General features: G+C 41.3%; 1 protein-coding gene across 1 annotated transcript; it reads right to left on the bottom strand.

Moving 5' to 3' along the window:
- Window positions 1-130: 130 nt before the first annotated feature.
- LOC120571005 (oocyte zinc finger protein XlCOF8.4-like) lies at window positions 131-6,708 on the bottom strand (the record flags this gene model as incomplete). Its single annotated transcript, XM_039819690.1, has 4 exons — window positions 6,629-6,708; window positions 3,920-4,200; window positions 3,800-3,847; window positions 131-573 (listed from the first exon to the last, which is right to left on the bottom strand). Coding segments are annotated over exons 1-4 (852 nt in total), but the record flags the coding sequence as incomplete, so codon positions are not given.
- Window positions 6,709-13,981: the final 7,273 nt, after the last annotated feature.

The following is a 13,981-nucleotide window of genomic DNA, read 5'->3' as shown; positions in this document are numbered from 1 at the left end:
TCTTACAAACAGAGCAGCTGAAAGGTTTCTCTCCTGTATGAGTTCTCATGTGTGTCTTTAGACTGTACTTGAAGCCAAATCTTCTCCCACACTCAGAGCAGCTAAATGTTTTCTTACATCTTGAATCATGTTTCAGAGAGTTTAAAGCTGACTGAGGTTCTCTGGTCTCCTTCCAATCAGCACTGTCATCAGCCTCAGGTTCAGAAGAGTCTCCAGTCTGGTCTTCAGTCTCTGGTTGTAAAAGTGGATGTGAGTTCCTGGCTGGTTCTGGTCCTCCACAGTCCTCTCCATCAGCTTCTGTTTCCATGTGTTGAGTTTGTCTCTGATGAAGCTGTGAGGACTGAGCTTCCTCTTCATCATCTTCACTCTTCACAGGGACAGGAGTGAATGGGAACTTGGTGATATCAGCCTCCTCCAGCCCTTGAAGCTGCTCTCCCTCCTGACTGCTCCACAGTTCCTCCTGTTCCTCTTTAATGTGTGGGGGGGGCTCTGGCTCCTGCTGGTCCACACTGGAGCTACACTCCTGCTGCTCAGGGGGAACCTCTTCTTTAACCACCGACAACTGCTCAACATCTGCAGGAAACAGAATCAAATACAGACAACTGTTTAGTCAATACTTGTAGCTAACTATTTCAACCATTTAGACATTACTTTTAGATAATATTTCAACTGTTTAGACAGTACTTTTAGCTAACTATTTCAACTGTTTAGTAGGGCTGCGCAATTAATCGAATTTTAATCACGATCACGATTTTGGCTTCCCATGATCAAATTTGCGTGATCAAGCGATATTTAAAATGCGTCATTCTCTTCATAGAACAGTTTTTGCAAAGCCAATCTAGCGCTCCATAAACCACTGTCTGATCACATGTCTCCATGAGCCAATCAGAGCTGTTCCCTGCCTGCACCGCGCAGCTTAGTTTCTAGATGTAGACAGTCACAGAGGACAGAGTAACGTGAGGAAAATTCCACAACAGGTAGCAGTCGGTCATCATAAGCCGGTCACAATGTTTACCAGTTTACCAGTAAACGCAACGTTTTGTCCCGTCTGTGTTGTTTTTCAGACAACAGCAGTGACCAGTGCTAGTTTGTGTCTGTTAGCTCATAGCTTTAGCAGCAGACTGTTGGACGTCCCGCTGTTGGAATCCTACAGTGAAATACAGACACACTACACTGTTTAGCAGTCAGCATTTTAGCCGTGTTTTAATCCAGTTACTACTGTGGCTAACGGTAGGCTAACGTTACCTGCTGTGTAACGTGTTATTAGTGTTTACTAGCGTGACATTCAGCGATGTTTACGTTGCCTCTAACGTGGGTCTCGGAGCATCAGAGCGCAACGCAGACATGTAAGTGTCAGTGTAATGAGCCACAGAAATCCACGTAGCTATTTCGTCTGGTAGATACCAGGCACCACATGCGCCGTTAACGTGAACAGAAAATTGCGTTGCCTGTATCTTTCACGGCAAACATGCATGTGTGGAAAGCGGTCGCACAACAGCTGAAATGGCATACTCCTTCACAGTATCCTTCAATAAAGGAGGAATGTAGCACAATATGGATGCAAAAGCAGTTATAATTATATAATTATGTGACAATAAAACAAGAAATAATCGTGATAATTAATCGTGATCTCAATATTGATCAAAATAATCGTGATTATCATTTTGGCCATAATCGTGCAGCCCTACTGTTTAGTCAGTACTTTTAAATACTACACTCACTTAAAGGATTATTAGGAACACCTGTAAGATTTCTGGTAATGCAATTATCTAATCAACCAATTACATGGCAGCTGCTTCAATGCATTTAGGGGTGTCGTCCAGGTCAAGACAATCTCCTGAACTCCAAACTGAATGTCAGAATGGGAAAGAGAGGTGATCTAAGCAACTTTGAGCATGGCATGGTTGTTGGTGCCAGACGGGCTGGTTTGAGTATTTCACAATCTGATCTGTTACTGGGATTTTCACCCACAACCATTTCTAGGGTTTACAAAGAATGGTCTGAAAAAGGAAAAACCTCCAGTATGCTGCAGTCCTGGGGGGCGAAAATGCCTTGCTGATGCTAGAGGTCAGAGGAGAACGGGCTGACTGATTCCAGCTGATAGAAGATCAACTTTGACTCAAATAACCACTCATTACAACCGAGGTATGCCGTAAAGCATTTGTGAAGCCACAACACGCACAACCTTGAGGCAGATGGGCTACAGCAGCACAAGACCCCACCGGGTACCACTCATCTCCACTAAAAATAGGAAAATGAGGCTACAATTTGCACGAGCTCACCAAAATTGGATAGTTGAAGACTGTAAAAATGTTGCCTGGTCTGATGAGTCTCAATTTCTGTTGAGACATTCAGATGGTAGAGTCCGAATTTGGCGTAAACAGAATGAGAACATGGATCCGTCATGCCTTGTTACCACTGAGCAGGCTGGTGGTGGTGGTGTAATGGTGTGGGGAATGTTTTCTTGGCACACTTTAGGCCCCTTAGAACCAATTGGGCATTGTTTAAGTGCCATAGCCTACCTGAGCATTGTTTCTGACTATGTCCATTCTTTTATGACCACCATGTACCCATCCTCTAATGGCTACTTCCAGCAGGATAATGCACCATGTCACAAAGCTTGAATCATTTCAAATTGGTTTCTTGAACATGACAATGAGTTCACTGTACTAAAATGGCCCCCACAGTCACCAGATCTCAACCCAATAGAACATCTTTGTTATGTGGTGGAACGGGAGCTTCGTGCCCTGGATTTGCATTCCACAAATCTCCATCAACTGCGAGATGCTATCCTCTCAATATGGGCCAACATTTCTAAAGAATGCTTCCAGCACCTTGTTGAATCAATGCCACAAAGAATTAAGGCAGTTCTGAAGGTGAAAGGGGGTCAAACACGGTATTAGTAGGGTGTTCCTAATAATTCTTTAGGTGAGTGTATTTCAACTGTTAAGTCAGTACTTTTAGCTACATAATTAAACTGTTTAGTCAGTACTTTTACCTTTATTATTTCAACTGTTTAGTCAGTACTTTTAGCTACTATTTCAAATGTTTAGTCAGTACTTTTAGCTACTATTTCAACTGTTTAGTCAGTACTTTTAGCTAAATATTTTAACTGTTTAGTCAGTACTTTTAGCTAAATACTTTAACTGTTTAGTCAGTACTTTTGGCTTATTATTTCAAAAGTTTAGTCAGTACTTTTAGCTACTATTTCAACTGTTTAGTCAGTACTTTTAGCTACATATTTCAACTGTTTAGTCAGTACTTTTACCTTTATTATTTCAACTGTTTAGTCAGTACTTTTAGCTACTATTTCAACTATTTAGGCAATACTTGTAGCTAACTATTTCAACCATTTAGACATTACTTTTAGCTACTATTTCAACTGTTTAGTCAGTACTTTTAGCTAAATATTTAATCTATTTAGTCATTACTTTTAGCTAACTACTTCAAATCTTTAGACAGTACTATTAGCAGCTGAATGTTTTCTTACATTTTGAATCATGTTTCAGAGAGTTTAAAGCTGACTGAGGTTCTCTGGTCTCCTTACAATCAGCACTGTCACCAGTCTCAGTCTCAGAAGAGTCTCCAATGTGGTCATCAGTCTCTGGTTGTAAAAGTGGATGCGAGTTCCTGGCTTGTTCTGGTCCTCCACAGTCCTCTGCATCAGCTTCTGTGTTTATATGACCAACACATTCATGTGTTTCTCCTGTATGTCTCCTGTGGATTCTCATGTGTTTTTGTACATGTCCACTCTGTGTAAAACATTTCTTACAGACTGAGCAGATGAAAGGTTTTTCACCTGTGTGAGTTATCATGTGTTTCTTTAGGTTTCCACTTTCAGTAAAAGCTTTACCACACTCAGAGCAGCTAAAAGGCTTCTCTCCTGTGTGAGTTCTCATGTGTGTCTGTACAGTTCCACTCTGTGAAAAAGATTTATTACAAACTGAGCAGCTAAAAGGTTTCTCTCCTGTGTGAGTTCTCATGTGTCTCTTCAGAGCTGCCGTGTGGCTAAATATTTTATTACAAACTGAGCAGCTAAAAGAGTTGTCTCCTGTGTGACTTCTCATGTGTGTCTTCAGATGTGACTTGAAGGTAAATCTGTTCCCACACTCAGAGCAGCTGAATTTTTTCTTACATGTTGAATCATGTTTCAGAGAGTTTGAAGGTGACTGAGGTTCTCTGGTCTCCTTCCAATCAGCACTGTCATCATTCTCAGGAACAGAAGAGTCTCCAGTCTGGTCTTCAGTCTCTGGTTGTAAAAGTGGATGTAGATGTGAGTTCCTGGCTGGTTCTGGTCCTCCACAGTCCTCTCCATCACCTTCTGTTTCCATGTGTTGAGTCCGTCTTTGATGAAGCTGTGAGGACTGAGCTTCCTCTTCATCATCTTCACTCTTCACAAGGACAGGATTGAATGGGAACTTGGTGATATCAGCCTTCTCCAGCCATTGAAGCTGCTCTCCCTCCTGACTGCTCCACAGTTCCTCCTGCTTCTCTTTAATGTGTGGGGGGGGCTCTGGCTCCTGCTGGTCCACGATGGAGCTACACTCCTGTTGTTCAGGGGGAACCTCTTCTTTAACCACCAACAGCTGCTCAACATCTGCAGAAAACAAAATCAAATACAGAAAACTGTTTAGACAATACTTTTATCTAACTATTTCAAATGTTTAGTCTGTACTTTTAGCGAACTAGGGAGTAATTCCACTAGCTGTGTTAGCACTGTTGACAGTGTTAGCACGTTTAGCCACGTTAGCTAGCCGCTGCCTCCCAGGCTCTATCATCTCCCCGGTTGCGTATGTACTGTATCTCCATGGATGTATTAGCTATTAGCTCATCTTAGACTAAACTGCTATCATTATGGACTGGAGCATGTGAAGGTTAGAGCTGCCAATCTACCGACAACAGTCACCATGACAAATTCCTTGTACGTGCAAAAACCTTACTTGGCAATAAAGCCCTTTCTGATTCTGAATCTGACAACTTCCTGCAATAACATCTTACGGTTTAGTAGTTTTAGCTATTTCAACTGTTTAGTCAGTACATTTAGCTAACTATCTCAACAGTTTAGTCAGTACTTTTAGATAACTATTTCAACTGTTTAGTCAGTACTTTTAACCAACTAAACTTAGCACAAAAAGTAAGGAAATTTGTGTTTGGTAGATTATTTCTCTGTGGTAACAATGCTTTTTGGCAATAAATCTTAGACCGTTGGAAAGCCTGTTTAGTTCCCTTTCAAATGGTGCCCCATTTGTAAGGAACATGCATTTGTGGGATGAGCAGCAGCACTGAGTATGTGGGTTGCACCCATGAAAAATCTGCCAAATCTTCTCTGCCAATGTCAAACAGCTTATTCTGCCATTGACTCATTTGGTGTTTGGTGGATTGGATGATTGAAGTTTGAAGAAATAAGATATATTGGTCACCAGCTTGGCCACACACTGCTGTGGGATGGCATCCCATTCTTCAACCAGCATTTGTCGCAAGTCAGCCAATGTGGTCGTGTTGGTCACTCTGGCACGAACAGCACGCCCAAACTGATCCCACAAGTGTTCAATGGGGTTGAGGTCAGGACTGCTGGTTGAAGAATGGGATGCCATCCCGCAGCAGTGTGTGACCAGCATGAGGAGGAGGTGCCAGGCTGTTGTGGCTGTGTATGGTTCTTCCACATGCTACTGAGGCTGTGGTTTGTGAATAAATTGTTCAATTGCCAATATGTCTTGTTTCTTCAAACATCCAATTCACCAAACGAGTCAATGGCAGAATAAGCTGTTTGGCATTGGCAGAGAAGATTTGGAAAATTTTTCATGGGCGCAACCCACATACTCAGTGCTGCTGCTCATCCCACAAATGCATGTTCCTTACAAATGGGGCACCATTTGAAAGGGAACTAAACAGGCTTTCCAACGGTATAAGATTTATTGCCAAAAAGCATTGGGCCTCATTCACCAATATCTTTCTAAGTTTTCTCTTAAATATGTTCTTAAGAAAGTCCCTAAGAAAAGTCTACGTCGGATTCATGACATGTTCTTAAACAACAGAATTGTTAGGATTGATGAATCCCACGTCTTCGTAATTGAAAGCGCGTGCCAGTTGTTCCTAATTAGCATACGAAAACGCCCTGCAAATTCCCATATAAGGACATGACACTTCCTGTGGACCTCATGGGAAGCGGGAGACTGCATTCAAGAGATTGTTGTCGGAGTCGCAGATGACTTGTACACTGCAGTGGTGGAGGAAGTACTGAATCTCAGTACTTAAGTAAAAGTACAAATAACCAGAGACATATTTACTTTAGTTAAAGTAGAAGATGTCCACTACCACAAACAAGGCCTGGCTTTTAAAAGAAGTTCCTATCCTAACCAGCATAAAAACGGAAATATGTTGTTAGAATCGGAATGCGGTTGGTTTTATTCATGGATGTATTTTAATACGGTTTTATTTTCTTTTACAATGCAAGTAAGCGAAAATGGGGAGATGTGAAGAGGTCCAGCCAAATAAATAAGATATGAACGCGTCTTATGCTGCCTGGCGGAGAAGTAAACGACGGTGGTGGAGAGGCAACTATGATTTAAAAACGAGAATAATAAAAAACAAACATTTTCATTTTCACGTTTACCGGAGGATGTATTACCGAGGGTCAGCGGCGCTGCGCCCAGTCTCTGGAGCACCGAAGCCGGCTTGGAAGCCAATGAAGGATCGGCGGTGCCCCATATATGCAGTATCTATGGCAACCAAACTTCACTGGTGAGACAAACGTGTGACGGTCAGGAAGACGTTTTGGCAGGAGGAAAAACTGATCAGAAAAATGTAACGTAACGTTGTAGAAATGTAGTGGAGTAGAAAGTATAGATAATTGCTGCAAAATGTAATGAAGTAAAAGTCAAAAGTATGCACTATTGATTCTACTTAAAGTGATGGTTCGGAGTAATTTCACCCTAGGGTCCTTTGCACCATGACCTCGAGCCAAACAACCCCCCAGAAGCTTTTTTCAGCTGGGTCAAACATTGGGAGAGTTAGCGTAGAGTAGCGTTATCAGCTGAATAGCTTAGCGCAGGGGCTAATGGACCCAGGTTTGTATCTCGTAAATGACCCCACCAATAATGCCCGAAATGATACCAAAACTACCGAAACTTACTTGTCCTAGCAGGACAAGTAAGTTTGGAGACATTACCTTATTTAATCATTAAATTAATAAATATTTTTGTTGCATCTCTTTTCGGTGTTGTAATTTGTAGACGGCCCTAAGCACTCGTCTTACAGCAGCACCAGAGATCAGAAGCCAGCAGGCAAGTGTTATTTACATAAACTTCTGGTGTACTTACAAACTTTCCAATCCATCGTTTTATGAATGCATAACCTATTTGTACTACTGTAGAAGTTTGGTATCATTTCGGGCATTATTAGTGGGGTCATTTACGAGATACATCACTGGGTCCATTAGCCCCTGCGCTAAGCTATTCAGCTGATAACGCTACTCTACGCTAACTCTCCCAATGTTCGACCCAGCTGAAAAAGCTTTTCGAGGGTGTTTGGCTTCGAGGTAACTATTACCCAAGGGACCCGAAATTACTCACTATTATTAAAGTACAGATACTAGAAAATGTACTTAAGTACAGTAACAAAAGAATTTGTACTTCGTTACATTCCACCACTGCATTTTGGCCCTATAAATAGCGCGATCAATCACTAAATAACATAGGATTTAATCAGTTTAATTGCTGATGCAAATTGCAGTGTTAGTGCTGCTTTGCATACTATGATTTTTTTTTTTTATGATCAGAAATACATTACAGTACAATACTATCATTGTAAATGACTGTAGAATTAAATAAAATGCAGTAACCAATTATTTGGAGTAAATTGTCATCACTCAAATGTGCGTAAGAGTGCTCTTGAGTGTTCGTAGATTGTGTTCTTAAATAAGAACAAATCCAAGATAAGAAAACATTAGTGAATGTCAGAATCTTCGTAAAAAGTACGTAAGTGGGGGTTAAGAACACATTTCTTCGTAAGAACGGTTGGTGAATGAGGCCCATTGTTACCACAGAGAAATAATCTACCAAACTAATTTCGTTACTTTTTGTCAGTACTTTTAGCTAACTATTTCAACTGTTTAGTCAGTAATTTGGCTAAATATTTCAACTGTTTAGACAGTACTTTTAGCAGCTGAATGTTTTCTTACATCTTGAATCATGTTTCAGAGAGTTTAAAGCTGACTGAGGTTCTCTGGTCTCCTTCCAATCAGCACTGTCATCAGTCTCAGGATCAGAAGAGTCTCCAGTCTGGTCTTCAGTCTCTGGTTGTAAATGTGGATGTGAGTTCCTGGCTGGTTCTGGTCCTCCACAGTCCTCTCCATCAGCTTCTGTTTCCATGTGTTGAGTTTGTCTCTGATGAAGCTGTGAGGACTGAGCTTCCTCTTCATCATCTTCACTCTTCACAGGGACAGGAGTGAATGGGAACTTGGTGATATCAGCCTCCTCCAGCCCTTGAAGCTGATCTCCCTCCTGACTGCTCCACAGATCCTCCTGTTCCTCTTTAATGTGTGGGGGGGGCTCTGGCTCCTGTTGGTCCACACTGGCGCTACACTCCTGCTGCTCAGGGGGAACCTCTTCTTTAACCACCAACAGCTGCTCAACATCTGCAGGAAACAAAATCAAATACAGACAACTGTTTAGTCAGTACTTTTAGCTAACTATTTCAACCATTTAGACATTACTTTTAGCTAATTTAGTAATCCCACTAGCAGAGTTTCTGCTAGAAAAAAAGTGGTGCCGGTCATGTTACCTGTAAGGTTCTCATTTTACCGGACAAAATGGGAAAAGTTCAGGTCAAATATTTTCCATGTTTGTTGCGATTAATTACAATTGATAGGCAGGCTATATAACAAATAATATCAAGTGATGTAGATCTATAGTAATTTTAATGAAATGTAGGCTACTTTCTACAGGCAGACAGGGCAAAATAATTAAATCAATGCACATAAAATTGTGCCCATCTGAATTAAAATAGGCCTATTTTATATTTACAAGGCACAGGAAAGAAAACGATACAAACTACAGTACAAACAAACTGGCTCATAAAATTATCACGTGCTGACTTGAATCACAATAATTGTAAACTATCGTCTTTCTGCAACTCGCGTATAATAAGCCTTTGCTTGACGTCACTGCTCTGTTTAGATGCGGTTCTGCTGGAAGAAGCCTCTCTCTGCTGGTACACTGGAGGAGAGGACTCATGTGGTGATATTGAATGCCAAAGGCTAGAGCTGCAGACCTAGGAGGCCCAGAGACAGCAAGAGGAAGCCCTCAAAGCCAAAGAGGCATTAACAAAGCAGCTGGAGTGCCAATGTTGCCTAAAGAAGGATGACAATAGATTGGAAGGATGTCACATCCCTCTGTTTCAGATGGCTAATTGCAAATTTGCTCTGACGGTGTTGGAGTTCAGAAGCTCCATAGTCAGTCTGCGGGTGCCTGCCGGGTTCGCTGGCTGGCCTCCCAGCCTGTCCACCTTCACAGCCCCGCTGTGAGCTAGTTGAAGCTCTCTCAGGAGAGGCGTTTATTCCCGATCTCATTCGTTTTTAACATAAACACACACACACACCACACACACACACACACACACACACACACACACACACACACACACACACACACACACACACACACAGCCTGACAGGGCAGAGAGATACCCATTTCTCTTCGATAGCTTTGTAAATAAATTATAACATAACATCTAATAATATTAATGTAATATTTAAGTTTATAATTAATGTTTGTACGATATTAAGTTTCAGTTTCTTAAATTTTCCACATCTTATAAAGTAAACAAACCAAAAATGCTAAGCTCCAAAACTTATATTTTTCCTTTGCAGTGGTGGTGTGAGTTCTTTTTTGCCCAGTGATTTAAGAGCTTGTTCAAAGGCTCAGCCTGGCCTAGAATACTGCAGAATAAAGCCATTTAACTGGTTCATACTGCATACTACTGATGAACATATGCAGTATGTACTGCGTACTTTATACTGCAGGTACTACATACTGCAGTCAGCTTCCAATTCATCAGGGAAACATAACTTACATTGCTGAGGGACTGATCCTCTGACTGTATTCAGAGGCTCAATATTCTTAAAACACAGTTTCAGATTAGTGAAAGCTTTATTTATTATCCATTTGTGAAAATGCAATAAAAGAAGAATTCACTTATTCTAATGTGTCTGATGTAAAAAGAGGTAAACAGAAAACAGGACCCCCCCCGCCCTTATTCTCTCCTCACAGAGGGGTGTCTCCTAGTTTCTAGACAGAAACTGTTATCTTCACAAAACACACAGATACAGACACACACACAGAGACAGGCGCGCACACACACACACACACACACACGACCTTGTGGTGCAACTTCCTCGTCTGTTCTGGCAGCTTTAACTGCCTTTCCTGTGTTCCTGCTTATCTGTGCGGTACACAATGCACTCTTGCGCCATAAAAGGCTTAAACTACTGTTAACGGCTCAAGCTGAACGTTCTATGAGTCAGTGACATTTCCTTGAACCACTTCCTCAATGACTGCACACAGCTTCTTTTGCAGCGTGCACAAAAATAACTTTAACTGCTTATATTCTACAGTCTATATATGACAAAGAACAGGGAGATCCCCCTTTATTGCATTTTCACAAATAGAATCAAGCTTCCACTCATCTAAGTGTGGTTTAGGCATAATTAATAATTGACCTTAATGACTAACACGCTTTCAATACAGAGGTTAAAAAAAATGGCGGATCAGTCACTCAGCAATGGAAGTTATGTTTCCCTGATGAATCAGAAGCTAACTTCAGCATCGTTTCATACTGCATACTACTGACGAACATATGCAGTAGGTACTACATAGGCTACTGCATACTACTGACGAACATATGCAGTAGGTACTACATAGGCTACTGCATACTACTGACGAACATATGCAGTAGATACTACATACTGCATACTACTGACGAACATATGCAGTAGATACTACATACTGCAGTATGCAATCGTCAGCAACTTTGAAAACAGGAAATGGGGGAGAAAGTGGGATGCCGTTCAGCTAAGGGCCTTGGGTTGAACCGAGTAACTGCTGTACTGCTGCAGAGAAGCAGTCGAGGCTTTGAAGCGTCGACAGGCTGAACAAACATGCTGTCAGTTTAACCAGAGAGAGAGGAAGAAGTAAAGGGACCAAACCTGCTCTGTGTAGCCGAAGCTGAGGGTTGTAAACAGCGTCCAGTAGCTCCCGTTGTCGCTCGTTCTCCTCTTTTGAACGACAAAGTTCCTCCTCGTACTCTGCTATCGTTCTTTCAAACAGCCCAAATATCTCTTCAGCAGCCGCAGTTAGTCGCTGCTCCACCAACGCTCTCAGCATCTGGACTTTTACCCATTTACCTCTTTCTCTACACAACCTTTCTGCTAGACGCCATCTTGTTCAAAGTGTGAAGTTAGCCGCAGTGAAGACTACAGCTTCCGGTGCAGATTAGTTGCTGAGCTTCAAAATAAAGGTCCGGAAGTGTTTTAGGCTTCTTTAGAAAAACACACAGCAAGATAAATGATTAAAATACACATTTGAAGAAAGACAAATATTTTATTGCATTTTCACAGCTCTGAGAAAACTTTTAAATATTATGGTAGTTAGTTTACCTATTCCTTTAAAGGGCCTTTTTTTTAATTGTATCTGGACTCTATTTACCCAAATGTAAAAAGATTGTTGTTCCCATCATTCCAGGTTGAAAACGAAGTTACCATTTATGTTGATCATAATTGTAAGATGAAAAGTTGTGTGTGAGGGTGAATCTTGTCACCTTTGTCTGAGGGGAAAGTTAAACCAAGCCATTTTTGAGCGTTTTTTTGCTCATGTCACATTATTACTCACCGTGATCACATGTTTCACTCTCTCTGCACGTTCTGTATCTCAAATTAACAGGCACAACCATGACCAGAAGTACGAATAGCTACTAAATGTCTTTTGAGCAGTATAACAAAGTTATAATGGCATTAACATAACAAAAAGGAAAAATGTAAGATTTGTAAGAATGTAAGATATATATATATATATATATATATATATATTATATATATATATATATATATATATATATATGCATATATATATATGGGAACACATGTATATACAATACAGGAAAAAAATTATTTTGACTGTAAATCATTCACACAAAGAACAGGCAAGCATGACGTATTTCCAGTTAAATCTCAGGATGGATGTAAACTTCCGGTTATTGTACAATGCTGTGCTACCGTATGCTACCATTGAATGCTTGTCGTCAAAACATCCAAAACTGTTCATTTTCGTAGTTGTTGTGTTGTTTATGTTAATGTTTTTACTTGTAATACTTGACTAATAACGCGATGACGTGTAAACGTACGAAAAGTGTCCTTTCAAAGACGGGATGACGGCTCTTCCAGCCACCACTGCTGTGTGCCGCAATGTACAGTGTCTGCAAGATGCAATTCTTCTCTTAGTTTTTTTACTTTTCCCAAAGACAATGAATTACATAAACGGTGGGCGATTAACATCCGATGAGACAACTTCCTTACAACGAACACACGAGTCAGCAGCCAACACTTTCAAATTGAAGGTGCGATAGAGCCTCCGACTCCAGCTGGGCGCAGACTAGTGATGCGCGGGTCGGCTTTTATTCCAACCCGCGGGTCCCGCATTAATGAAATTATTTGGCCCGGCCCCAGCCCGCCCCGCACCACTTTATCTATTTTTACAACCCGCCCCGCCCCGCACCTGCGACCATTAAATAGACATGCACTGTAATGGAAATGAAAATATCCTTTATTACAGCCTGAAAGTGCAGAAACATTGCCCTTTTAACTGACAACAACAGAAGATTATGAATATAAATTAAATAGACCATAAATCAGATCATGTGATAAACTATTTAAACATTTAAAGCAGCGTTTATAATCATCTAATAGGCTAAAAAAAAAAAAAAAAAAAGTTTAGCCAACAGTTTACAACCTAGTACGCTACATATTTTTTTTTTTTTAAACACACAGGAATGTTCATTTGGCGTTTTTGCGTTCGCTGTGCAAAAAAAGAATGGCATCCACTGTACCGGGATTTAATCTGTTTCTCCTAGACTCTAGCACCCGGCCAGCAGAGCTGAATGTGCGCTCGCTTGATGCGCTTGTGGCCGGGATACAGAGTATCATTTTTGACAGCTTGGAAAGCACAGGAAAGGAGATTGACTGGGACTGCCAGAATTTTAGAATGTCCCTCTCCGTCCAAAAGAACTGTCCCTCAATGTAGCTGAACCTCGTCTTTCTCGGCGGCAACATCACTTTCATCCTCCCACTCACTAAAATCATCTCTTTTTCTTTTGATTCGCTCGGCTTCGTCGCAACTAAAAAATAAAATATAACAATATTTAACATTTAAAACATACATTAGACCACTATAGCTAAAACACCTATCTATTTGCTGGTGTTACAATACTCACCTCGAGGCATCGGCTGATTCGGTCTGCTGCCCTCAGACTTGCTGGAGGTGTAACCGGCGCACTGTCAAAGTCTTCTGGCCTGGTTTCCGCACGTTGCCGCTTCCTCCGCTTGAAACATCTTCAAGGACTTAAAACGGGGACAAAGAAACGTTCCAAGCTTGTGGGTGACGCTGATGGACATTTTCTCATTTAGCGTTGCGCGCGCCTGTGCCCGAATATAAGCCATGTAATCCGGATCACCGTATTGGGGCTCGCGAGTGTTTCTTCAGTTTAAAAACCAAAGCACGACCAGCTGAATAGTTGGATACGTATCACCCTCCCTCAACTCTTCACTTCGCCGCTTTAAAAGGCAGCAAAAACTCAGTAACTGTGTTCAACACATCCAGCTGAATGCCATCCATTCTGTGGAGCTGATCTTTCTCCTGCAAGGCCTGTTGGATTTCACGATACTGTTTACTGACTGACTGCATCATCGCAACTTTGCTGTTCCAACGGGTTC

This window comes from Perca fluviatilis, chromosome 13 (assembly GCF_010015445.1).
Source record: "Perca fluviatilis chromosome 13, GENO_Pfluv_1.0, whole genome shotgun sequence".
NCBI classification, from domain to species: Eukaryota; Metazoa; Chordata; class Actinopteri; order Perciformes; family Percidae; genus Perca; species Perca fluviatilis.
The sequence above is the reverse complement of the archived record's forward strand: the minus strand, read 5'-3'. Positions and strand labels throughout refer to the sequence as shown.